The 25,200-nt window shown below is 44.1% G+C and overlaps 1 protein-coding gene across 1 annotated transcript in view; it reads left to right on the forward strand.

Annotated features, from left to right (window-relative positions):
• Nucleotides 1-23,941, forward strand: part of si:dkey-215k6.1 (transmembrane protein 132B) — a 216,550-nt gene extending 192,609 nt beyond the window's left edge. The window contains exons 8-17 of the mRNA XM_047329298.1: nucleotides 10,399-10,604; nucleotides 12,743-12,806; nucleotides 12,929-13,060; nucleotides 13,467-13,544; nucleotides 15,859-15,921; nucleotides 16,585-16,713; nucleotides 18,481-18,609; nucleotides 18,761-19,060; nucleotides 19,178-19,458; nucleotides 19,715-23,941. Of these exons, the coding sequence (XP_047185254.1) occupies nucleotides 10,399-10,604; nucleotides 12,743-12,806; nucleotides 12,929-13,060; nucleotides 13,467-13,544; nucleotides 15,859-15,921; nucleotides 16,585-16,713; nucleotides 18,481-18,609; nucleotides 18,761-19,060; nucleotides 19,178-19,458; nucleotides 19,715-20,342 (2,010 nt within the window). The 3' untranslated portion in view covers nucleotides 20,343-23,941. The remainder of the gene's footprint in view (nucleotides 1-10,398; nucleotides 10,605-12,742; nucleotides 12,807-12,928; nucleotides 13,061-13,466; nucleotides 13,545-15,858; nucleotides 15,922-16,584; nucleotides 16,714-18,480; nucleotides 18,610-18,760; nucleotides 19,061-19,177; nucleotides 19,459-19,714) is intronic.
• The last annotated feature ends 1,259 nt before the right edge of the window (nucleotides 23,942-25,200 follow it).

A 25,200-nucleotide genomic window follows, 5' to 3' on the forward strand; every position in this document is an offset into this window, starting at 1 on the left:
AAAAATGTGAAAGAGCAAACAACGTTTTTTTGTTAAATAGTTGTAACTATGCAAAGGAAGAGACATGAAAGATTCTTTATATGCATTAATAATTAAAAAAGGGGGCATGAGGCCAATCATCATGAATCACAAATATATTTATTCGAACATCCTACATCAATAAAACATGATTTGATTTTATTTACATATGAAAGATTAGAACATCTGCCAGATTGTGTCCCCCCCCTCCTCTCTCTGTACAGTGAAACATTCGTCCATTGCTTCTCCACCCATCCTAGTTTAGTTTGAGGTTACGGGAAGAGCAGCGCAGACCCAGACGTCCTTTATGCCTCCTTGCCGTGTCCTTCCTCCACTTCCTCTTGTGTGTGTGTGGGGGCGGGGGGCGGGGGGGTTACTGAGGCCGCCTCGTGCCGGGTCGCTGATGTATAATCGCCCCGGCGTTTTCTCGCTCTGCCCCCGGGGGTCTCCTCCCAGGCGGACGCATAGCCGGAATGGCTCCGCAGGGAGGAATGCGCTCCGGGGGCATTCTGATCAAATGCCTCCAACAGTTTGCTGTTTCTTCTTCCTTACACGACCTTGCCTCTCAAGCCATTTCTTTCCCCGTCCTCCTTGGTCGTGTTTACCTGCTCTCCTTTCACAGTTAGCCTATTTAGAAGTTGAAATTTTTTTTTTAAAAACCACAGAGGAGAGAAGAGGAACAGGGGAAGAGAGAGAGAGAGAGAGAAAGAGAGAGAGAGAGAGGGATTGTGTAAATCAATTGCGGCGCCGCTGCGTTTCAAGCTGCGCTGCTCTCGTGTTAACAGCCGGCGGTCAGTTTCAACCGCAGGGCTATTAACATTGGAAAAGGCCAGGCTGTTGAACGGCTTCCACGGAGGTCGAGGGGCTTTCGGCCTATCCGCTGGTGTTTACGTCCATTGAGGCGGCGCTCGCTAAATGTTCCCCTATCGCGCTGTTGTCATATTGAAGGGGGTGAAAACTGGCACAGCACAAGCAGGTGAGCGATTGGCACCATGGTGAACAAATGGCGTGCTGAAGACTCCGTCCACTAAAGAGGTTTTTTAAATGTCTGGGAAAATTCTGTGCCGCCTGGATAGAGCATGCAGTTGTTACATTTTTAGGGATATTTTCCTGCTGTATTCTGTCACATGGGCTCACTTGGACATTTTCTGGAAATGTTTATATTTTTTTTTATAAGGGGGCTGGCAGGAAAAGTTCCGGAGCATACGCACAGCGACATTTGCGGACATTTGCGTTCTCACGTTCGGGAAACTCCCATGAACGAGAACTTCCTGTACGGACCAAACTTCGAGCAGCTGTTTATCGCTGTTTTCTTGGAAGAGAACTTTCTCATGAAAGAACGGTGAACTGAATTCACGGAGGGCTTTGTCCTTTCAGAAAATGGGCCTTCTGTCACCCAACTGAACTTTTAGACCGGCTGTTGTTATCATGAGGAACTGACATATCGCCGTTCCTTTAACATCCGTGGCTTCCTTTCCCTCTCAGCACAGCCCGTTAACTTGAGGCCTGTCAGATGTTAGGAGCCACCAGTCAGCACAAACACACTCTTCCTTCATTCATCCCATTCATGTTTTTTAAAGGGCCTGTTTTGTATTACATTAATATCTTCTTCATGCAGAAAAAGATAGAGTAGAAGTACAAAAGCAGACACCTAAGAAAGCCCCCTTTTCACACACACACACACACGCACGCGCACGCACACACACACACACACACACGCACACACACACAGACACACACACACAGACCACAATAGGGCCATACAAACAGACATATTGGGGCCAGTGTTGACTTATATACCTATGCTAATAAGCATTAAAATTCCCAGAGGGGCCAAGGAACGTTCTAGAAAAAAAAGAAAGAAAAAGAAACGCTATCCCCCAACGCGCACACACACAAATAAGAGCACGCTCTGCGTGAAAACCCTCCTGCCTTTTCATAAAGCTCTGAAGACCCCAAAGAGTCAAAGAGAGAACGTCTTGGAAGTAAAAAGAGAGCCTCTCCTAACTTCTTCAAGGTGGGAATGATGGAAAGACAAAAATCAACTAATAATAATAATCAAATAAAAGTATACAATAAGTCGGGATACAATGTGCATCATCTGGCACGGCTGTGAAATATTACCCATAGCAGAAGCTGCCAATTAGTTTATTTGTAGTAAAATGCCACCTCTACATTTCCCCTGATTGCTGTTGCGTTATGTCGCTATTGACTGGCAGATACGGTTACGCCGACGTGGAATTTATATTCCCCGATTGCAGAGTATCAGGCCGCAGGAATGAACATCGCAGCATAAATCTGTTTGTTGTACCAGTGGTTAAAGACCAGGAACACAAATGAACTAGAGTCATTTTGTTCTTTATTATAGTGATAACACTATATCCACTGTCTCATACGTCCATACATTTTCTTTTACTTTTTCGTCCTATAGTCCAATTAGCTGTAGTTTCAGCTAAAGGTACAATAAATACACTAAACAATTATTGTAGAGGAACACAATCTTCTAAAAAAAAGACAAGGTTGCGTCATGGGAGCAGCAACCAACTTGGCTTTAATGAAGTGCTGTGGTTGATCTTTTTTTTTTAAATATATTGCGCAATAAAACTGTGTCATTCATTGTGCCAATCATATGTATCTATGATACAGTCCTCCCGAGAGTGGGAGAACAGAGTCAGTGAGCCAAGAAACAACGTACCGTATGCTTACGTTCAAGTGGCAGAGCCCTGTCGTGGGAGGTCATTTGATGAGGAGGTCGGATGCTATTATGACTGATATTGGTCTGATAATGGTTAGACCCAACCACTGTTCTTTCCCGTTTCCCAACAGTCGATACAGGTTTCTCGCAACAACGTGACCATGGTGAGTCGGGAACCGCGCGACACTGGTGGCTGCAGCCACGGTCCCCTGATGTTCCCACAATAGTCCTTTTTGTGCCTTGATCTAAAGAGATGTGTCGTAAAACGAATCTATTGGCTAATTGGATTCATTCAATAATTTTTGGAGGTGCTGAAAAAGTTACGTCAATCTGCCGACGGGGGGTTGTCGGATCACAAAAACACTGCCTTGCTTTGTTCCGACAAGCATGGACAAAAACACATTTTCTTACTCAAGTTGGAGACATAAAACGTATCTTTCACACTCTGGCGGTTTATTTATTTAACTCATGAAAAGAATTCATTCGATTACTGTGCATTTTTTCCTTTTTGTGAAGATTTCCCTTTCTTTCTTTCACTGCCTCACTTCCTCTTCCTCTTCCTCTTCCTCTCTCTCTCTGTGTCTGTCTCGATTAGACATTTTCACTGTGGAGAAAAGCAGAGTGCAAATGGCCATTAGAGAACATTCTACTCCCCCCTCTTCCCAAATTCAAAATGACAGCCCCAGTGATACGCCGCTAACTTGTTTGCGTGTGCGAGTGTGCGCGCGCGCGTCTGCACTTTCCGACTGCTTCCTCCATCAGCTGTCTATTATCCGAGCCAAATCAGAATAATATATGGGGCCACATGCTGCTAGCGTGCGTGCGTGCGTGTGTGTGTGTGTGTGTGTGTGTGTGTGTGTGTGTGTGTGTGTGTGTGGGGCAAAGCAGAGCTCTATACCGAAGATGACAGCCATATGAAGCTATGTGCAGAGGCAATTGGCCTAGTGTGGTTTCCCTTAAATGACAGACAGGTGGGAGGTCTAATCCCATCAGAGAGTTGGTTAGTCTGTCCCTCAGGGCCCGCCCCTGTCTACTGAGTGGGCCCCTGATTGGATGATCTGATTCTTTAAGTCAGATGGATTGAATTGCCCGAGGCGAAGAACAACTCCAACGGGCAGGGAGGGAAGGAGGGCGAGTGTGAAGAACACGGAGAAAAAAAGATTGCGAGATGAAATCTGAGAGTCGGGGAGACGAGTTGCACGGCGTCGCACTGAGGAAAATATGCATCTGAGAGAGACTAATGGAGAAAATTTGAGACGGTAAGAGATAGAGAGGGGAGACAGAGAGGAGTAACAGTAAATTCAGACTGATCACTTACCTTGAAGGGAGATGAATATGGATGCAAACAAATGCCTTGGCCTGGGGAGAGACCGGTAAATGGGGGTGAGTGGGTGGGAAGAGTTTCAGGACTCTCCAATAGTCTGTGGAGGAAAGGAACGACAGAGGGCTGTAAAAGAGCTGAACGCTCATCCCGCAGACTCAGTGTCAGTTTGTTCTCTGAACATGAGGCTGGAGTACACAAGTCTGCAACTTACAATATTAAAAAAACTTAAATCATAATCACCATGTGCTGCAGACGTCATCCCCTCCACTACCTGTCTAATTGTCAAGTTTGCGCTCTGATTTGACAGATAAAATCGGTTTGATAGAAATCCTACCCCAACCTGAGCACTGCAGACATTATTTATATCCTAACATTGCTCGCTAAAAAAGGTACATTTGTGAAGGCGGAGCCTCGTGCCCACTGTCGTGGCCTAACGATTAGCATCCATGGGAATGCACACCCGACTTTGATCACATTTCACCACGTGTCTACCTGCAAATATCGAAACAAAAAACACCAACAAGCACAGAAAGGCATTGCATATACAGTAAACAGCACATATGAATTTACACCTCCCAGTATGAATGCAATCAAATCAACATTCAGTAGACGAGTCGTGTGAGCTGGGGGGAACCAGGAATGACACCCCCCCCCCCCCCCCCCCCCCCCCCTTTTCTCCCCATGTCCCCACGACAAAGACGTGCAGACGAGGATTAAACGGAGACTCTAAATTGACCGTGACTGTGGTTTGTCTCTGTATGTCAGGCCCGGCGACCTTCTGAGCCTGTACCCATCGATATTATATCTCACAGATGATGGATGACGGATGTTAAAGCATCTTCCACTTTCAGACTGCAGCCCTATGGTGTCTGCACTTGTGTGTTTCCCTTTTGAAGTCATTTTAATATGAATTTGACGCAGCCACAATATATTCTTTCAACAGTCAAGCTGAGACGCAGGTGAAGTTTGTAGCAGTTGTCTACGGAGGTTTGGATGGGGGAGTTGGTGGTGTTGTTTGTGGTTTTTCGATGGAGGTGGAGACTGTTTTTCTGGCCTTTGTGTTTTCAACAAGTCCTAGACTGCTGATATACACACTTTTAGTTTTAGGTTGGGTTTTTTTTTTCTTGCTTTGCTTTCCCTCTCATTCCCGCTCCTGTTTGTCCTGCTCCGTCTCTCTCTCTGTCTCTCTCTGAAACACATAGATTAAAATCCATTCCTCAGTGTCCTCAAACCCCCAACTCAGCTGTTTACTTGCAAAAACACCAATATACTTGTTCTGTGTGTGTGTGTGTGTGTGTGTGTGTGTGTGTGTGTGTGTGTGTGTGTGTGTCTGTGTGTCTGTGTGTGTGTCTGTGTGTCTGTGTGTGTGTCTGTGTGTGTGTGTGTGTGGTCAGGTTTTGCATCTGTGTGTGCTCGTCTGTGTGACTGTTGTCAGCTTTGTGTGTGCGTGTGTTTCTTATTGTGTGCACGTTTAATAGCAAATCTGATTTTTTCTATTCTTTTCCAGGAGTAAAACCTGTTCATCGGCTCCAGAATCCTTGATGTAACAAAAGAATATATGATTTTTTTTTAGGTTTAATCTCAAAAAGGTTCATGTCCTGCTCCGTCCAAAGTGAACGTGTCTGTTCTCCCATATTCAAACGTTGTCTGAGGCTCAACGGGGACAATTTTGTTCGGCTCTGTTTTACTTTGGGAGACCATTCAAATGTAATCAAATACCCACTGGCACAGAAATAGACCACAAGATGAAGACGCGACACCAAGTTATTCCACCAGAACCGCCGTGTGGGTGGCATTCCATTCATATTTTCACCTAAATGATACAACACATGGCAGATTGTCACTGTTACCCTTTCTTGTACGGCTTAAAACAAGCAATCTGAGCATTAGAAAACACTGTTGTATGGATTCTGTTCCCTTAAGGAAACTCTTTACCCCATTTAAGACTTAACGTGGAGAGAAACAGCATAGCATGGCCACTTCCTGAGTGGGAGGTGAGAGGGGACGTCGTTTAGGGTATTTATCTGAGATGAGAGGAAATGAATATAAACTGAAGTGGTGGTGTTGAGAATGTTTTGGAGGTTTTTTTTTCCCTTCTCTGGTGTTTTGCACGGCTCTTACCGGTCCTCTGATTTATTTCTGTGTCAAGCGATGCTGGATGTTGGCTCAGCGTTGGTCAGGAACACAGCAGTTCCACTGCTCTGCTTCGCGTGTGCCGTTCACCTACTGTATGATGAACAATTTCCCCCCTGTATTCTCACATGGGCAACATTTTTTCCAGAGATTCACTGGGGGGCTGGTAGGAAAATCTGAATCTGAATCAGAATCAGAATCGACTTTATCGCCATTGTGAGTACATGCAAGGAAATTAAATATGCTACTCTACACAACACATTGACTAAAAACATAGAGCAGAGAACGTGAAGATGGTGAAAACTAGCATGAGTAGTAAATAAATAAGTTATGTGAGTTGCATTGTTTTTAATAAAGTGCTAGAATAAATAGTAAAATAAGTTACATTGTGTTTTAAAAGTAAAAAAAAAGTTACAATTGTATGTCAAGTACAAATCATCAATCATATATCATGCAAAAAAATAGGCTGCATCAGATATTTGATTAGTAATTCACGGTGCCCCTCTTCGCCGCGGAAACCGAATTAGTATTCTGTCGACCTTTTGGCAAATTGTTTCTGAACTGAAAAGACAATTTTCCTCAAACTTTTGAAACGCTGACAAAAAGGAACTGAGACTGGATTTTTTTTCCAAAAAAAAATGAACCTCCGGGGGCCTTGAGCCACGGAGCACAAGTGAATCGGCAAAAGACCTGTTGTAGAAATGACGGGGCTGGACAATGGCTGTACCGCGGTCGGAGCAGAACCATTGTGCATTCCTCTCCCCTCCGCCGTCTCCCGCCTTCGACGGAAGCTGAGCCCCCGCCACACGGGCCGAGTGCAGTCTTCACACGGATTTACACCTGGAATATGAACCTGACTTGAAGAAATAGTTCGAGGCACCAACAGTCTAACATCCCTTTGAAGTTAACAAGCGGTAAATCAGGTTTTAGAGAGCGAGGGGAAGATGAAGAGGGAGACTTGCAACGAGGGAGGGGGCGGACAAAAGGAAAAGCGCGGGTCAAGAGTGGGAAACGCTGAATGTTGAGGGAGATGTAAAAGGAAGTTAAAGGCAGAGGAGAAGAAGAAGAAGAAGAAGAAGAAGAAAAAAGAGGGCAAATTGAAAAGAGCGAGCGTGGAGAAGAAGGGCCGGGCCGCTCCGCTTTTATGTTTGGGGAGCTGTACCAAAAGAAAAAAAAAAAGTAGAAAAAGGAAAAGAAATTAAAAGGTGAGAGGAGATAGAGGAGAAACGCTTTGGCTCTGATGTACAAAAATGTGAACCCTTTTTTGCCGAGATCAAAGGGGTTTCGCGAGGGGGCCGGGGAGAAAATGTCACGCCGCACAAAGTGTGTGTTGACGTCTGTGTTTATCAGGAAAAATGGGAACGTCTGATCTGAGCCCGATCCGGCCTGAGGCCGACGAGCTGATGCAACACCAGAAGGCCACATTTTCCACTTTCCAAAGGGGCCAACCGGATACGTCGTCGAGTGGTGAACCTCTCCTTTGCGTTATTTCACCTCTGCCACTGACGACTCTTTGGAGGACAACGCGAAGCGACAACACGTCGCTGCAGTGTGTGTTGTGGAACGACACCGACCAGTAGTAGTTATTAGTTTGCGTTAATGAGTGTAACATCACAATCATACTTTAGAATTTTGTGAATTTTGACCACTAGAGGGCAGAAAGTCCCTCTTACAGTAACACAGGCTAGCTTTACTTAAGTGTAGGATTAATTAGATTTAAGTGATACTTAATGTGCTCCACTACTTACTTCCTAAAGCAAATTTTAAGTCATGTCTCGGTGACAGACACAAAAGTTCCCATCAGTGTCATATTTTTAATCTGATGAATGTCAGTCCAACATGTACTGAAGCATTATTATTATTATTATTATTGTTATTTATTTATTTTTTAATTTGCCACTGAATCATGCTAAAAACAATTTGGGTTTCCGGAAACAGCTTCCTATGGGTTATTGAAGAGCTGTGAGACACAACCCAGAAGAGAGCACTGAAACAATCTGCTACAAGATGCTTTTGAAAATCTCAAAATACTGTAATTTGCCTTTCGCATGTTAGTCCCACCGGGTTGCGATACAGATTCACAAAATACAGAGCGTATTACATGGTTTAAGGTTACAAAAACCTAACCGTCAGTAAATGAGGTTGAGATTCCGTGAGATTAAACCAATTCCTCTTTGGGGAAGAAATGGCCAAATTCTTTGATACAAAAAATAAATAAAAAATGAAGACTGGTGATTTTCTGGTGTGAATGAAATATGACTAGATGAATATGAAGGAGTGTGCTCCTGAAAAAGAGCACATATACACACTGGGGAACCGTACCTCAGGCAATTTAATCTTAGAAATACATATATACATTTAAAACCACAGCAACGGAATGTATTTGAAGTGGGAATAAGAGGAAGGAAGGAAGGAAGGAAGGAGGAGGTAAGGCTCGACCTAGTGGTTCAAGCAGGTGGAAACACGGAGAGGTACGACTGAATACGAGACGGAGAAAGTCAGACAAAAGGAGCGCGGGTTAAATGTGAAGCTGAGAATGGAAGAGAACGAGGGGGAGGGGCAGAGGGCGAAGTGCTCCGGCTAAGTGTAGCATGGAGAGATGAAATTTTAAAAAAAAAGGGGGAGGGAGGATAAGTGTAGGGTGAAGAAAAGAGAGGGAGGATAAGTCATATACAGTGCATGACAGGAATGGATGAATGGAAGGTAAAAAGGGAATGGGAAATGAGGGGGAGGGCCCGAGAGAGATGTATCAATATAGTCAATATATTCAACACAGTTTTGCTGGAATTTATATCATTTAATAGTCATCCTCCATGATAGGTTTTTTCCTTTCTACTTTTAGAGGCTTTGCCTTGTCTTTGCTCTTGTCTCACAATTTGACTCCTTTGTATAATGTAACTATCAGCAGTGATAATGTCGCCAGACAGGTGCAGTATAATATATGAATCCTGATGTCAAATTCAGATAAACTACTGAATACATGCGCCATCCGCAGAGCGCCCGGTGATCAGTTTCCTTCTCGTCCCATTGCCAAGCGTCAACTCGCTCGGTCGCGGCGTCGGAACAAGTGAGGAGGGGGGGGAAATGAAAAGTGACTGTAATCCAGGCTTCTTTTTCTTTTTTCTCCAATTGTTCTGCCTGTCGCGTTGCCCGTAACGGCGCTGTCCACTCTCGGAAATTCGACCATATTATCCGGTGTCTGCACTCTTCCTTTTTTGCACTTCGGTATCAACTTCATTCGAGTGATACTGGTAGAAAACTACACTCACGGAAAAACAACTGAAAACATGACATGGTGCTTTTAAGGAAATTGTTTAAGTTTCCCCTTAACCCACATAAGGGTCATGGTGCTCAGACATTAAAGAGAGCGAAAACTATTGTTTCCTGCATCGGACTCTATTGCTGTTACATGCCTGCTGATGCACCAAATTGTAAGTGGTATTTTATTTGTTTTGATGGGTAAGTTTCAACTACATTATGTATAGTGTAGTCCAGTTCTTCATGCCCCTGTTTCCTGAATAAATCTGAGTAGTTGATGATGATTATTGGGCCAGGGAAGAAGAAAATAACGCAGGTTTCATTGCACAACTTTTTACCTTGAGGAAAGTTCTTAATTTGTTTCGCAGTTAGCTGAGCTTCGGCTGCCACGTGATGTATTGTGTTGTTCAGCATCCGATTGTAACTGAAGGAAATACTTTGTGACTCTACATTAACGACCGTTAAAAATGAGTCCGTGGTATCGGCACCTGTCTCTGACTCAGACCAGACTCTCTCCAATAGCGCGAGTTGTGAGACTGTCACCTTATTTTATAATTCCTCCCCCGACGGAGGGAGCTTCTACTTGCTCTTTGGAGCCCACGTCGTAGTTTTTACTACAGATCTCTGCTCAGGTCCACTGGCGTACAATTTTTCAAACGCAGTGCAAAGGTTTCCTGTATCCTCGTGGGCGGTTTTATGTGGTCAAAGTAATTATGCCGGGGTCTAAAAAATTAATGGGATTTTTCCTGTTTCAGAATATTCTATGTTGCACATTCGACGCGTGGCCTCAGATCGGTGGAGGTGACGAGCTCCCCGGGCGTTCGCTAACAGAAAATGTCACGTGTGTGTGGCAGGGGAGATCTGCGGGAGCATTAAAATGAACCTGCGTCTGTTTTCTGTGGAGATCACCGATGAGTTAATGCTGTCGGACTCCGACTTCACTACTCTCTCTCTCTGCACCTTGCCCCAGGTGACCCCAAACTGTGACCAGGTGCTGGTGAACGGCAAAGAGATGCGCGGTCGGCAGGCGTTGGCGGTCAACTTCACCTACCTGCACCTGTCTGCTCAGCTGCAGCTCGACGTCTGGGTCCCCAAGCTGCCGCTGCAGATAGACGTGTCGGACACGGAGCTGAGCCAGGTCAAAGGTTGGAGGGTCCCGATCGTCACGAACAAGAGGTAAGTGTGGCACACGGAGGAGCACATGTGCTTGAGGAATGGAAGCGTTCAAAATGTATTTGCTGCGACTTGGGCTAATATCCTGAGAAAAACAGTCAAATTCTTATATCATATTCACAAATTTGAACGAAAAAAGAAAATCCCTTCGCAGGGATTGGATCATCCTCCTCACACCCCGCGCTCCCCGTGGGTTTTGCCTGCAGCCGATAACAAAATCAAATTGTTCTGTACTTTTTAAAAAAAAAATTGGATTTCGCCATGAGGAAATACAAAATTGTGATTTTAGCCGAGGACCAACCGTGTCATCACATCCAGACTTTAATGAGACATTGCAATGATCCAAGCCTGTTAAGACAAAAAACAACATACGGATTCGGGTGAATTGATGTTTTTTTTTGTGCACCGGGAACTGTAACGCAATGGACAGATGTGAAAATACAGCTGGTTACATATTTCATTGTGTGATTAGGTTGAGCCGACAAAAAAATTGTATTTTTCTTCTCATCATTTCATGACCTTTTTACAACAGCATATTAGAGGCATTGTAGGTAAGGGAGTAAAATACATGGTTTGTGTCGCGGGCGCTGCTGGCAGTTGTTTTCCTCAAACACTAAGAAAAGAATAGCACGTAGTTGTGACCAGCATCTGTCCATTACACTGCTGTTCCAAATGCCCCTCTGTGGGGATACAGCTAAGGTGCATCAGTAAACTCCTCAAGCACGTGATAAACGTCTAACTGCAGCAATGGCTACACGTGTGTCCACCCTATTTACTAAATTAAGAATCTTTAAAGAATCGTTCTTCAATATGGTGGACGGAAAAAGTTGCGTCATTTAGATTCACCCCTTCCGACTTATTGTCTATTCAACTCAAATTCTGAGTCAATTTTTTTTACCCTTTCTTTCCCAGGTTTAAAAAAACAAACCATTCTGTCTTTGCTTTGTGCATGTATCCCTTTATGCTCCTGTGCCTCGATGATTCATGCGCATTTTTGTGTGCATGGTCATTTGTGTGATAGTGTGTGTATGTGCGTGTGTGTGTTTGTGTATTGCTTCTATTCCCCATCTTGTCACCCTTCTATTCTCTTCTGCTAGGCCTATTTTTCAATTTCGCCAATTTCTGCTCAGATAGCCTTCAACACACACACACACGCGCGCACACACACACACACCCACACACACACACACACACACACACACACACACACATCTTTCTCCTAACCACTATCTCAAAGATTGAAACAAAAACACAAATTAGGCACACACTCTCACACAGACATGTGCACGACTGGGACCTTAGGAAATGGAAAGAGAATTCCTGTAATATTACCTGTGTGCGCGCGTGTGTGTGTGTGTTAGTGTGTGTGTGTGTGTGTGTGTGTGTGTGTGTGAAGCTTACTTAGCCTACTTGTCTTTGCATTCCCCCTTTTTGTTGGACCCCGCGCAGTTGAGCTACCATCACCTACAGTTCAGTGGCATTCAATGTGACAGAGTATACAGTGCTTACATTATCACTTACAGTGGACACGTGTGGTGAAATGTGGTGTGTGAAGAGCAGTGCGACGAATGGCATTTGTCTGCTGACGTCAGGTCGTCCTGATGTCATTAACAGACTTCACACAAGCTGTCACATTAAAAGCAGAAATAAAGATTGCGTTGAATCATTTCTGCTGAAGTGCAGCTGTAAAGAGCAGCTGCTTGTCTCCTGCCGGGACAACACATTAAGATCAAATAACATCTTATTTGCCCGGCAGTTGCCTCGCGATCACTGCTAAAAACAAAATGAACGTTTCAGCGATTTCATGTGACTGTCGTCTCACTATCTCAACTGCTTTTCATGCGTCCCTCAGTGTTGGTTGTACACTTGTTTAGGGGGAGCTGGGGCTGCATTTGTGAGGAAATCTAGTTTCTAAGAGAGTGTTTAAGAAAACTCTAGCGTTCCAATAAATGCCCATTTTATGACAACGCTGATTTGAAGATGTTACGTCTGGATTCAAAATCCTGAGTGTCTTCGAGCAGAGATTAGAGAGTAGATTACCTGGAGCCGAGTGTAAAGTGCACACGTGGCATTTAATTGGCAGATAATCTCACCCTCTGTTCGCTCTCTTTTCCCCTCACTCCCGCGTGTTCCCTTCCTAGACCCACCAGAGACAGCGAAGATGACGAGGACGACGAGAGGAAGGGCAAAGGCTGCACTCTGCAGGTATGCTGTGATTCGCTCACTTTAAACAGTATCACTGTGTTTGTCGGTTTCACAACATCATGACATGAGACGTGTACGTTTTAGGCATTAGGGTCTGATTTGCCTCTCTCTTGACCTTCCAGTACCAGTACGCCCTGGTGCGGGTCCTCACCCATTTCGTTGCCGAACCCTCTGACCCAGGAGGAGAGATGGTTTACATGTTGGGGGCCGACTGGCAGGCTGATATCACCCACTTGGTCATGGACCAGTTAAAGGTATATACACAAATACGGATCGCACAAATCAAATACAGTGTGTTCAGTCGCGGATCACCTTGGCTTGGTGTATTTTGAATATACATATGTAGCGTATTTTTGAACCTTTGAGAGAACAAGGCTAGCTAGGATCCCCTGCTTCCAGTCTTCATGCTATGCTAAGCTAATTACCTCTTTCATCCCATAATTAACGCGCTGACATGGGTGCTAATAATAAGCTAAAACTGGTTTCCCAAAATGTTGAGCTACATTGCCTCTAAATCCTCCCTGATAGGACGGTTGAGTGAGTCAAAGGTCAAACTCTAATGTAGTACTAATCCAGGATAGATGCACAAAAGCCTAAATATTACTTATAAATAAATGGATTGAAATAACTGAAAGGGCTGCTGGTCCCTGTGCTGCACAGGTAGAAGATCCTCGCATTGCCAGACTGATAGATGGGCAAATTCTGATGGGGCGGGACCTGGGCATCACCACCATACAGGTACGTGACCTCTATTCTGCTCTGCAGTCTGTTCTCATGCACATTATACTGCTCTTTAAGTTGATTCTCATCTCAACCAACAACAAAAAAAACTTTTTGTCCTCACTGAAGTTTGTATTGGCCCTCGGATCCCAACCTGAGACACAAAACATAAAAAATATATAATGAAATAGTCCAAAAATGTCAACTTTTAATGTAGAGTTTAGAAGCTGACCACCTCTGGTGAGAACGATGCAAAGCAAACTCTCTGAATTGCATTTTGAATTATTCCGAAAGTGCACAACATTGGAGAGGAAGGCGGTCGGAGAAGAGGCGTGATTATGAGCGGCGCAGTGCAATTTGGCGACTCACGCTGCAGCCATGAGCGCTCCACTGATGTAAACATTATCCCCTCCCTCGCCTCCTCTCCTCTTTCCTCCCTTGCAGTTATGAGCCTTTTACCTGCCAGCTTGTTACACAATTAGCCACAATTAACTGTCGGATTTGGCCCTGACATCTCACAAACACACACACACACACACACACACACACACACACACACTTACGCTGGCACACAGTGAACACACTTGTGCACTTGCTGCATTCCAATAAGCCGGACCCATTGTCGCCGAGTGTGACAGTGTTGGACAGTCCCGTGGCTCGCATTACTGTCGCACCGAAATATAGCAGAGCCGGGACGAAGCCACTAAATAGGCCACATAGTCATAGTCCGCGGAGTTTTGGTTGTACTGCTCCTCCTCATGCTCCTATTGTATCACATCCTCATCTGTCATGCAACAATATCTGAATGGTTTTTTTGATGATTCAGGATTGAATTTCATTAGAAGTGCATACATTTGCATGATTGCTCCGCGAAAGAAATGAGTTGGCGTTGAGTTCAGTGCGCAGGAGGGGCGGGGGGGGGGGTATTTGGGGAATAGCTGAATGTGTGTGTGCACGCCTCTGACTGGGCACTCCACACACACAGCTGTGCTCTGTTTGGGGAGCGAGGACAGAGAATTTTACCCAGCATTGCCATGGAGATGCCAGAGTCGACAGCCGTCATTTGATAGTTTGACATTTCAATTTTGCCCCCCCCCCCAGCTCCGTCTCCCTGAGTCTCCTCTCTCCCCCCACCCCAAGTATCTCTCTCTCTCGCCCTCGTCTTCCTCTGTCTCGGAGAGCAATCCCAGAGCCGTCAGTCACCACATTTTGTTACCTCGCCAAGGGTGGGATTGAGTTTGACGCCCCGATACGTTCGCTGAGAGATTTTTCTTTGTACACCAATCAGATCTGTCTGTCCTCCTGTCGCCGGGGCGGAGGAGTACACTACTACACAGGACTCCTAATCTCTATCACTGTCTGTCTGCGGCTCCTTCTCCCCCATCTGTGTCCCAATCTCTTTTGCGCTCCTTCTCTCTGCCCCCTTTCACTTTCTGTCCTCTCCTATTTGTCACTGTCTCTCTCTCTCTCTCTCTCTCTCTCTCTCTCTCTCTCTCTCTCTCTCTCTTTCTGACACCCACTCCATTTACTCCTCTCTTGCTCGCTTGCCATTTCTCACTTCCACGCTCCCGTCGACTGTTTTAGTTCTTCGGTTTTGGCCTTGTGCTTTGTTTATGCTAAGTTGTCTCAGTGGGGCACAGCTGGGAGGCAGACGAGAACACTTCCGCTGTTGGTGTGCGTGTGTGTGTGTGTGTGTGTGTGTGTGTGTGTGTGTGTGTGTCCATTATGTAAAATGACAGCAGCGATGTTTCCAAACTACTCTCACAATGTGAGCTGGAAAAACATCCGGCGTAGACAAAAGTCACTCGATCAGGTTGTGTGTGTGTGTTCCGTGTGTCCTGTGCCGATGACAAACATGTGCGTCCTCATTTCTTATTTATTTTTGTACTTGGTGCGTCACGATCCTAAACATCTTGTCGTTCCCTTTGTTACCATTTGGCAGCATTTTGAGACAAGAGCAGTCATTACATCGACTGTCAAACAAGCAGCTCGTTCATGGTGTGATGTCTTTATACCCAGATTCTGCTGAAAACTTAAATCACTGTGTGTGTGTGTGTGTGTGTGTGTGTGTGTGTGTGTGTGTGTGTGTGTGTGTTCTGTAATATCTTTCCCTGGAAACACCTGACACACACAGGGTGTTAGAGCAGGAAATGTATAGCCATCACTGAGTGAACTTAGTTAATGACAGCAGGCATTTGGACGAAATTGTTTTTGTGCTTACTGTATATTGCTACTTCAATCATGCGGTTTAATTTAAGGTAATGACATGTAAAAAAAAAAAGTCATTTCAAAAAAACTATTGATAACTTTTTTTTTTAATCTTTTGTTGCAGGTTCTGTCGCCGCTGTCCGACTCCATCCTCGCGGAGAAGACCGTGACCGTGTTGGACGACAAAGTAAAATAGCACGCCGCCTTATTTTATATATTTGATATAAAGGGTCCATTTTAATGGCACGGCACCGTATTATGTATTATGGTTCACGGCATAAACCCCGTCGCGCAGATCACCGGTTATACTACGGGAACATATTGCGCTTAATAGCTTCAAAATTAAAGGGGAAGAAAAACCTCCAAAGTGCTCCAGAGCGAGTAAACACCTGGTCATTAGGGCAACCCCCGTGGATACTGAACCAAAAGAACTTAAACTGAGGCCTTGGTCTGGTATAATGAGACATGAGAGAGGTCACGTGATTTGGTATCCTTCAAAAGGAAATTCATCCCATGTATATATTTTATACTGAGCGTGTTCAGTGTCTTAAAAATGCCAGATGTAAATATATTAAATATTCTCTTCCACGCCTCCATTTCAATTCAGCCACTGCACTATGCTATAATGAAAATATCAAAATCCCATTATACTTCACAAGCTGCTCAATCAGCTACCCCTCTGGAGTGATTTGCTTTCAGTTCCTCTCACCGTACCAGAGAATCATTTTTGGTGCACCATGACCAAAACCTTGTCTCTTAAACTCTCGTCCCGTCTTGCCGCTAAGAGCGGAGCAAACGGGTGACCAGAGAAACTTCCACCAGTGATGACCGTGTCCTTTGTCCGGTCTAGGTCACCATCTCAGACCTGGGAGTCCAGCTGGTCTCGTCCCTGTCGCTCACTATGACAGCGAGTCCTGGAAATAACCAGGCTATCCAGCTGACGACGACGGCCACGGACCTGCTACACACACCTAAACAGGTACAGGTTATGATATACAGTTGCATGCATTCACAAACACACACACACACACACGCACACGCACACGCACGCAAACTCAGATCAAAATATCCACCTATATCCTCTGGATGTTGTAATTATCAGATTTTCAGAATGTAGCTTGCACATGCAGACACATGATAAGCATATCTACATAAACACTGCCTTAAGGTTGGTATCACGAACGCACACACACACACACACACACACACACACACACACACTGATGGACACCATCTTAAGCTGTTCCTCTCTAAAGTAATACCCCCCCGAGGTTGTAATCACAGATCTTAAACAGTAATTCGGGGCTGCGGACATCATATCGCTGCTATCTCTTCCTTAATCAGTTTCTAATTAGGAGTGCGTGACGTGCAGGCTGAAGCTCGACTTAACTACAGTTACAACCACCTCAAGGTCTTGTTTTTTTTAATGACAGTCAAGACCGAAAAAAGACACCAATTAAAGGAAATAGTCTGTATTGTTAACTAAAACCACTCAAAGGCAAACAGTAAGTCTCCTGACAGTGTTCAATTTAAACCACCACTGAAACTACATTTAATTGAAGTCCAACAGAATTCAAATTATAAATGAATATAATAATGGTAATATAAGTATAATTAATACATTTTTTTCCTCTCCTTTTGCTCCCTTAAGAAGTACATAACCTTGCAATATCTACAGAAATTAACAGTCTTACACGTTCCCATTAAACCACACACGCTCACCAACACCCACAGTCCTGCTGTATTGCTACGCTACCATGTGACCAGCTATTCCTGCCTCTCTAGTCACATTGTCCAGGGGTATTTTATCTCACTATCTCAAGCTATTACCCGTCACACTCTCTCTTTCCCGCAAGCGTCCCCTCTCCCCTTTTTTTTTTTTTTTTTAATAAATCAGACAATACCCCAATTATAACTTTTATCTGAGGGGCTAATTGGACGAGAAGCAGCTCATCATGGGGCGATTGTTGATCGGATCCCGCATAAAATTCCAACGTTAATTTCTTCTTGTCTGCTTTAATCTACATCATTCACTGTCACCAGTGGAGAGATGATGCAACCGCGGAGAGGCAAAGTGAGTAGGAGACGCAAATAGTATTTAAAAAAAAAAAGAAGAATTGAACAAACAGAATAGAAAAGAGAATGGCAGGTAATTTGAAAAGACGAGGCAAAGAAAATGACAATTACAGTAAATGTGAAAATTGAGGAAGGGGAAAGAAATTGTTCCTCAAGTTACAGCTTAATTACTTTTGATGTGTCATACCATCTTTTCTGAGTTTTGATTAAAGGAAGAAGTGGGTTAAAAAAAAAAGAGGAAATTAGTAAGACATGGACAGAAAAATACGTTCTCGACTGAACTTTTTTTATTCATAGAACAGCTGCTGAAGGTCTTTTCTGCTCATTGCATTGGAAGACATGGACAACGGAAAAAGGACACACGAGTGTCTTCAAGAGTAACCACATGCCGTTTTATTTCCTTTGTGTTAAAGATGCCGGTTGACAGGTTGAATCATTAAAAAAGAAATATGACAGTGTCAAGCTATCGGGGCCAACGCCAATGAATAACACCTCATCCACTCAGAACAGCAGGTTTGATCTCTCAGGGAATGGATCTGTTTTCACCTTGTTAATGTAAACTTGCATTATTGTTTTCCGGCCCCCTGTGGTCAGTGAGATGAGCTTTAAACACCGTACTGTATGAGGTTCATGCGATATTTCCTTTTGCTGTTTTGCTGGTCTTATTCAGGAAGCCGTGGTCAGTGCGTGGATCCAGTACAGTGACGGTTCAGTAACGCCGCTTGATATCTATGATCCCAAGGACTTCCTCCTCTCAGCCGTCTCATTGGACGAGAGCGTTATCTCCATAACCAATCAGGTACTGGCAGATTCCTACTTGATCACATGTGTACGGTTTAGAGCTGTGCAAAGGACGCCACAAATTGTACAATTAACATGTCACACAAGGTAGAAAGTAGATATTTGCAGATGATGCTGTCCAAAGCTCACACTTCGCCCCCGTCAATCAGGAACAGCACTGGCCGATTGTGGTGGCAGAGGGCGACGGACAGGGGCCGCTGGTGCGCGTCGAGATGGTCATCTCCGAGACCTGTCAGAAGTCCAAAAGGAAGAGCGTCCTGGCGTCTGGAGTCGGCAACGTGTCGGTGAAGCTCGGGGCAAAGAGCGAGGAAAGGGGTGAGATGGGAAGAGGTGGCCAGGAGGACGGAGGCGGGACGGACAACAGCACCGGCGAGCATCGCACAAAGGACGGGGGAGAGTGGAAGTCCAACGGTGCGGCAGTGGATCGAGAGGAAGGGGCCATGAGGAAGGTGAGCGGATGAGACATGCATAATCATTGTATATTATAGCGTTATATTCTTGTGTGGAATCCCCATTTGAATAAAATGTATACAACAAATTGCCATGTGATAATTCCCTCTCACCAGGTCAGCGCGACGACCAAGAGCACAGTGATCCACCGTGCGTCAGGTGGTAAAGCCGCCAGCGGAGGCGGCGGCAGCAGCAGCAGCCGGGGCAGCGGTCCGAGCCAGGCGGGGGACCACAGCACCTTCCCGGCACAGGTGGAGGTACCAGGGTCGGGGGACAGCGAGCTGACCCACACCACCAGGGGCCTGTCGGACCTGGAGATCGGCATGTATGCTCTCCTGGGAGTCTTCTGTCTGGCGATACTGGTCTTCCTCATCAACTGTGTCAGCTTTGCTTTCAGGTAAAACATGAAAATGGTATTGAAATAATTGAAGTCTGGTTCATCCACTGACGTTTGCTATGTGGTTATTAAACTGAGAATTTTGGTTCTTTGGCTTTGATTGGTCGGCATATAGCTTTTACCACACAAGGACTATTGTATACAACAAATTAAATTGTCAGCTCAACATGTATGCTTAAGGGATAAAGGGATGCCCACTGTAGAAATTGAAAATGTTTACTTCAGTCGCAGACTAATTCTTGTCCTTTGTCTGCAGATATCGTCACAAGCAAGTCCCCGTTCTGGAGACGGGAGGCAACATGAACCACGCCCATGACTGGGTGTGGCTCGGCAACGAGGCCGACCTTTTAGCCGACCACTCTGAGCAGTGCCAGGCTGGACTGTCCGATGAGTGCACCACCATTATCGACCGCAATGAAGTAGGATACGAGGAGAACAAGTACCTGCTGAACGGCGCTGGCAACCCCCTGGTGATGGGCGTGGGCACGGGCATGGGCACCATCAGCAGGAGCGGCGGCACGGGTGGACACCGGGGTATCGCCCACGGACAAACCTTACCCAGATCGGTCCCAGAACCACATCAGTGCCTTTCAGCGATCACCACTGGTGGCAAAGACGCCGCTGGCCAGGCGGAGCGTCTGAATAATTCGCCCAGAGCCACGGCTGCAGCTGCAGTCGCGGCCGCCAAGCGCAAACGCGTCAAGTTCACGTCTTTCGCCACCATCCTGCCCAACGATAATTCGGGCGGGGGCGGCCCGTACACCAACTCCTCCGTCCTGGTGACCAACGGGAGCGAGGATGACATCAAGTGGGTGTGTCAGGATATGGACCTGGGTCAGTCTGAAATCAGAACCTACATGGAGAGGCTACAAGACAATCTGTGACCGACGGGAAAGACTCCGAGGAGCGGAGGGGCAGAGGATGAATGCAGGCGGGGGGGGGAGGCCGGACAATGAGTACAATTCACCTGTAATGCCTTTGCAATGGATGAAGGGAGGAAGAACGAGAGGAACGTGAGACGAGTAGAAGGAACGAGAAGTGTGGCGAACATTATTGAACAGATCGAGGAGGGGATGCTCAAATTTAGCTCCCTGAGGCTGTGAAAAGCATTCTGTCATCAATAGCTCACACATGAATCAGTTGTAGCACACAATATATAGCATTATGAATTTATTTTATATTATTTATTGTGAAAGTATTAGTGTAAAATCAATAATTAGATCACTATTTGTTATGAATGATTCATTTTCAGAATAACAGTAAACCATTGTGCTATACAGAAAATTCAGGGTGTGTAGCTGGATGAACACTATTAAACCACTATACATTTAAAAAGAGGATGGTAGAACTTAAATCATAAGTCTTTTTTTTTACTGATATGGTATATTGCCAACATTGACTGTGGCTGCTCGGGAGATCTAGTTTTAATATACAAACGTGTCACTTACCTGCTGAGGTTGTTGAATCGTTACACAATGAGTCACTGAAGCGCAGCGAAGACACCGTCTGTTTGTTCCTTGTTCTATTATGTGACCCATCTCCTTTTTGGCATTGCTCATAAGTTAAATGCAACGTGTAAAAATATATATATATATATATATATATATATTCCAAGTACTCAACTACAATTGCAGGCATTTTGCAGTCACCGGAGGGAGTTGCCATTCAGCAGCGTATTCTGGCAATCTGGCCCTCTCCCCCGAACGGCACGTGCCAAGAGTTGGAAAAGACGATGCGACACACAGAAGACTGTTTCTCCCTTGGATCCAAGACAGAGGCATTTAATCTTGCACAATTACAAATAGGAAAGGACATTAGCCATAGTCGAGGCTCCCTCCCTGTATTCAGAACCAATCCGGTCCTCCCCTGTTCCCTCTCTGTGTCTGCGACTGGACAGCGACGGCAAGAAACTCCATGAACTAAAAGTGCACAGTGGAATACTGTGAAATACTGTCTATAAACTAAAGTGGGACCGACTGAGGTGTCTCCTGTTAAAAAAAAAAAAAGATGGAGGAGGTTGCTTGGGGTTTGCAAAGCCTGACGGAATACTTAATAAATGAGGATTATTTAAAATAGAAACCATGTAGGCTTCAACACAGACCCGAGTACCTACATGGAGCTGAAAGGATATTCTGACTGACATTACAATACAAATGAAAAGGGAGTGACACTCTTGAAAACCATAACTGATAGAAATGGGTTCACGGGAACATGTTTGTTCTTTCTGAAGCCCTACGATATAATTATATATATATTTGTTTTTCCTTTTGTTTGTCCTTTCTGATAAATATAATGTTTTTCCCTATGATTTTCCTCATAATTGTTTTGTATTTTTTAATTTGGAGAGAGATATTAATCGTAGCTCTTTATTTCAGAGACTTGTTAAGATTTTGAGGATATATGATTGCGTTTCTTTTTTTCTCCTAGAGATCTATTTATTTAAATTAACATTTGAGAGGGTGAGGGCGGCGTGGAACGGCAGAGGGCAAAGGTCGAAAAGACAAAAAGACCTGCTGGTGAACGATAGCACACACTGGAAGAGAGAGAGAGAGAGAGAGAGCAGGTGAAAGGAAGGAGACAGAACGGGCAGAGGTTGCCTCACCTTCGTTAAAGCTCAGGTGACGAGTCATAAAGAACCGACAACAAAAAAAAACTACAAAAGAGGAGAACTGTAAGAGTGTCAAGATTGCAATATTTATTTATAATTGTGTTGCTGTTTCAGAGTACACTGTATGTTGTAAATAAATAAACATGCTTCAAAGTGCTTGTGAATACGATTGCGGGTCACTAGCCAACAACATGGTGAATATTTTGTACATTTTACGGCGCAAATATGGTACACGACTACTATCTTCCACCACAATGTGAAAGTGGTTATTATTGGTTCTCATTGGGGTTCTCTGTTTCTAAAGATGTTCCTGTCTTTGTTTTACAGTATTGACTGAGTTCTCGTTGTTTGTACAGGGTATAGGATTCAGTTCACCTCCTGAGTGAGATGTAAAAAACGGCGGCAATCCATCCTGTATCACACTCAAGAGAGCTTGAGGACGGCCGAGTCTGCGAGATCAACCACTTTTAGAAGGGAAAACCAAATCAAATGGGTTTTTTTGGGGGGATGTTTACTAGTGGGTGTATAAGACCGAATCTGGAAGACTGCCGGAAAACTAAGCATCTCTGCTTTTCAACCATTGGTTGAACAGAGACACATTGAAATCACAACCCGAACGATTGGGTCTGAAACGTAAAGACCAGAGGATGGAGGAGAGATAAAAGACCTGATCTGACTCCAAATGGGGGGAACTGAATGGGCTGCACAGCCTCCACCAAAGCAATAGATATTTTTGACTACTGATTGTGATGCATGTGTCCAAAACCTACAGTATGTTTTGGACACATGCATATGGCTCTAAGGTAGCAACAAAGAGCCCCTGTGAAGGGATCAGGTCAAACAGGTCAGAGGTCAATAGGCACTCGAGGTAAAAGAGTAGCACTGTTCTCATTTGAAAAAAAAATGGTTATGACTCTAAACAAACTAAAAGTGTGAGTTGAATCATGATTCACAACCGACTGTTCTGTACATTTTTTAATTCAAATAAGAAAATTTGGTTTTGAGTGAATCTATTGGTGGTTTTTTCAGCTTTCATCTGATTGGAGGGGAGGATGAATCGAGTCCTTGTGGGAGGGCTGGAACCGAACTTTGGCACGGCTCCCAGGAGGAAATTGTTTCAAAAGTGAAATTGTTGGGCGTCTTTGCAACCGTCAGAGGGGTTTGTGTTTGTTGATTCATGACATTTAAAAGGTCATTTCTTTGGGTAGCGATAACTCAGTGTGCAATAGTGATGCACTGTAACCAGTGCAAGTAGCCGTGTGGTGTTCCCAGGGCGTGGCAGCGTTGTGTCTGACGGATCTACATCCATAATGGTTGATGCCTTATTTTTCCTGAGAGAAAAACAAGGAGGCCTTATTGTCAGAGGACGGTTTTACATTATTAGCCACTGTATGCGTCTCCGCTCACACTCCATTTTGCAGTAACACCCCAGTGGTTCCTTTATATATTTTCGTGGAGCCACATTAGTTCTGCATACTGTAACACACACGTCTCAAAAAGAAAAGAAAAAAAACTGTTTTCATGGTGGAAACACTTAAAGCATGTTTCCAAACAATTCCTCTGGGATGAAGCACAGGCGCAAGCAAGTCGCTCACCAAACGATAAAAAGCTGTAAAAAGAAAAAAAGAATGGGACTTTTACTGTGGCGAAATTATAAAACTCCTTCGTTAGCAAAATGACTTCTTTCAAATTGTGTTGAGTCGTTGTGTAATTACATTGGGAGGTCAACACATGAAGCATTGAGCATCAACATAGGTCGAATAGGTGCAAGTGCACAAGCCCTGAAGGTGATTTGTTTGATTTGTTTCTTTTTGCTATTGTCATTGTTTAAACCTGGTTCTTGGAGGCCAATAAAGACCCATAACCAAAAAGTGACAGTCGGCTCCTTTGTCTTATAATATTCACTTCTTGTTTGGTTCACCTTTGTCACAATAGCAATCAATCAATCAGTCCTGCTGCGATCGTCTGGTACTTTGAATTTGATCATAAAACACTACAAAGATATTGCAAGAGTGCGTCGACCTGTCAAGCATAATCAGGCAGAACTTGAGTTAATAGGAGTTATATGTGTACACATGTCAGACATTTATTGAAATGTCAATCTAAAACAGAGACCGCGCGCGAATGATTAAAAACAAGTTGGTAACTTGATTGTCAAAGGCTGTATGAGCAGGTGACACTTTTTATGAAATGCTATGAAAAGAAAAAAATATGGAGAATTTCAAAGATGTGGTGCTTATTAGAAGTGTTACCAGATAATAAATGCGTAAACCCCCCCGCCAGTAGTGTGCCACTCTGTTTGTGCTTGTCCCATTGGTGAAGAAATGTAGGACAAGTCGACTCTGACAAGCAGACTAAATGTATGCACATGAAGAAAAACTGTGTATTTTTTGATGTTGACTCCGTCAGTCACATCCAGACTCTTCGTCGGCCCACATTAAATGGTTCAAAAGCCATCGTCACAAGTGATTTTAGTGTTTTAATCTAGCATTAATTTGGTCGTACAGTTCATTTTGGCATAAATTTAAATGTAGATCCCCACACACACACACTTTATGATAAGTCATCATCCACTTCGACTGTTATAAACTTCAGCTCTTTTGAATTACACGTCGCCTAAAGACCGAATGCCGATAAACACCTTAATATCATATGAAAATATAGCATCATGGTGGCATGTATGGAATAGTGGAGAAAGGGGTGAGGTCATTTATATAGCACCTTTCAGAAATAGCTTCACAAAGTGCTTCCGCAAAAAACATACAAATCACAGATGATTAAAATCAGCATTCCAACAATAATACTGTTTTCATGTCACATATCTGTATAAAAAAAAAGATATAAAAAGACAATATAAAAAGATTAAATATAATACCTTAATTATCTTAGGTGAATTTTTGTTTTAAGACACAAACCTTATTGGCGGTATTTATAAATGAACTAGCATTGTATGTACAAATATCTGAAGTATATATATATTAAAAAAAAACAGCCATGGGACTACTGAACTTACTCACATTTATTTGAAGGGACCCGTTCAATATTTTTCAGTTTCATCAGTCCCTTCTTAGTTACTTATGCTGACTCAATTTTGTAATAATCTATATTACATGTATCAATGTTATAATCTGGCA

The sequence above is a fragment of the Scophthalmus maximus genome, chromosome 19, assembly GCF_022379125.1.
Source record: "Scophthalmus maximus strain ysfricsl-2021 chromosome 19, ASM2237912v1, whole genome shotgun sequence".
Taxonomy (NCBI): domain Eukaryota; kingdom Metazoa; phylum Chordata; class Actinopteri; order Pleuronectiformes; family Scophthalmidae; genus Scophthalmus; species Scophthalmus maximus.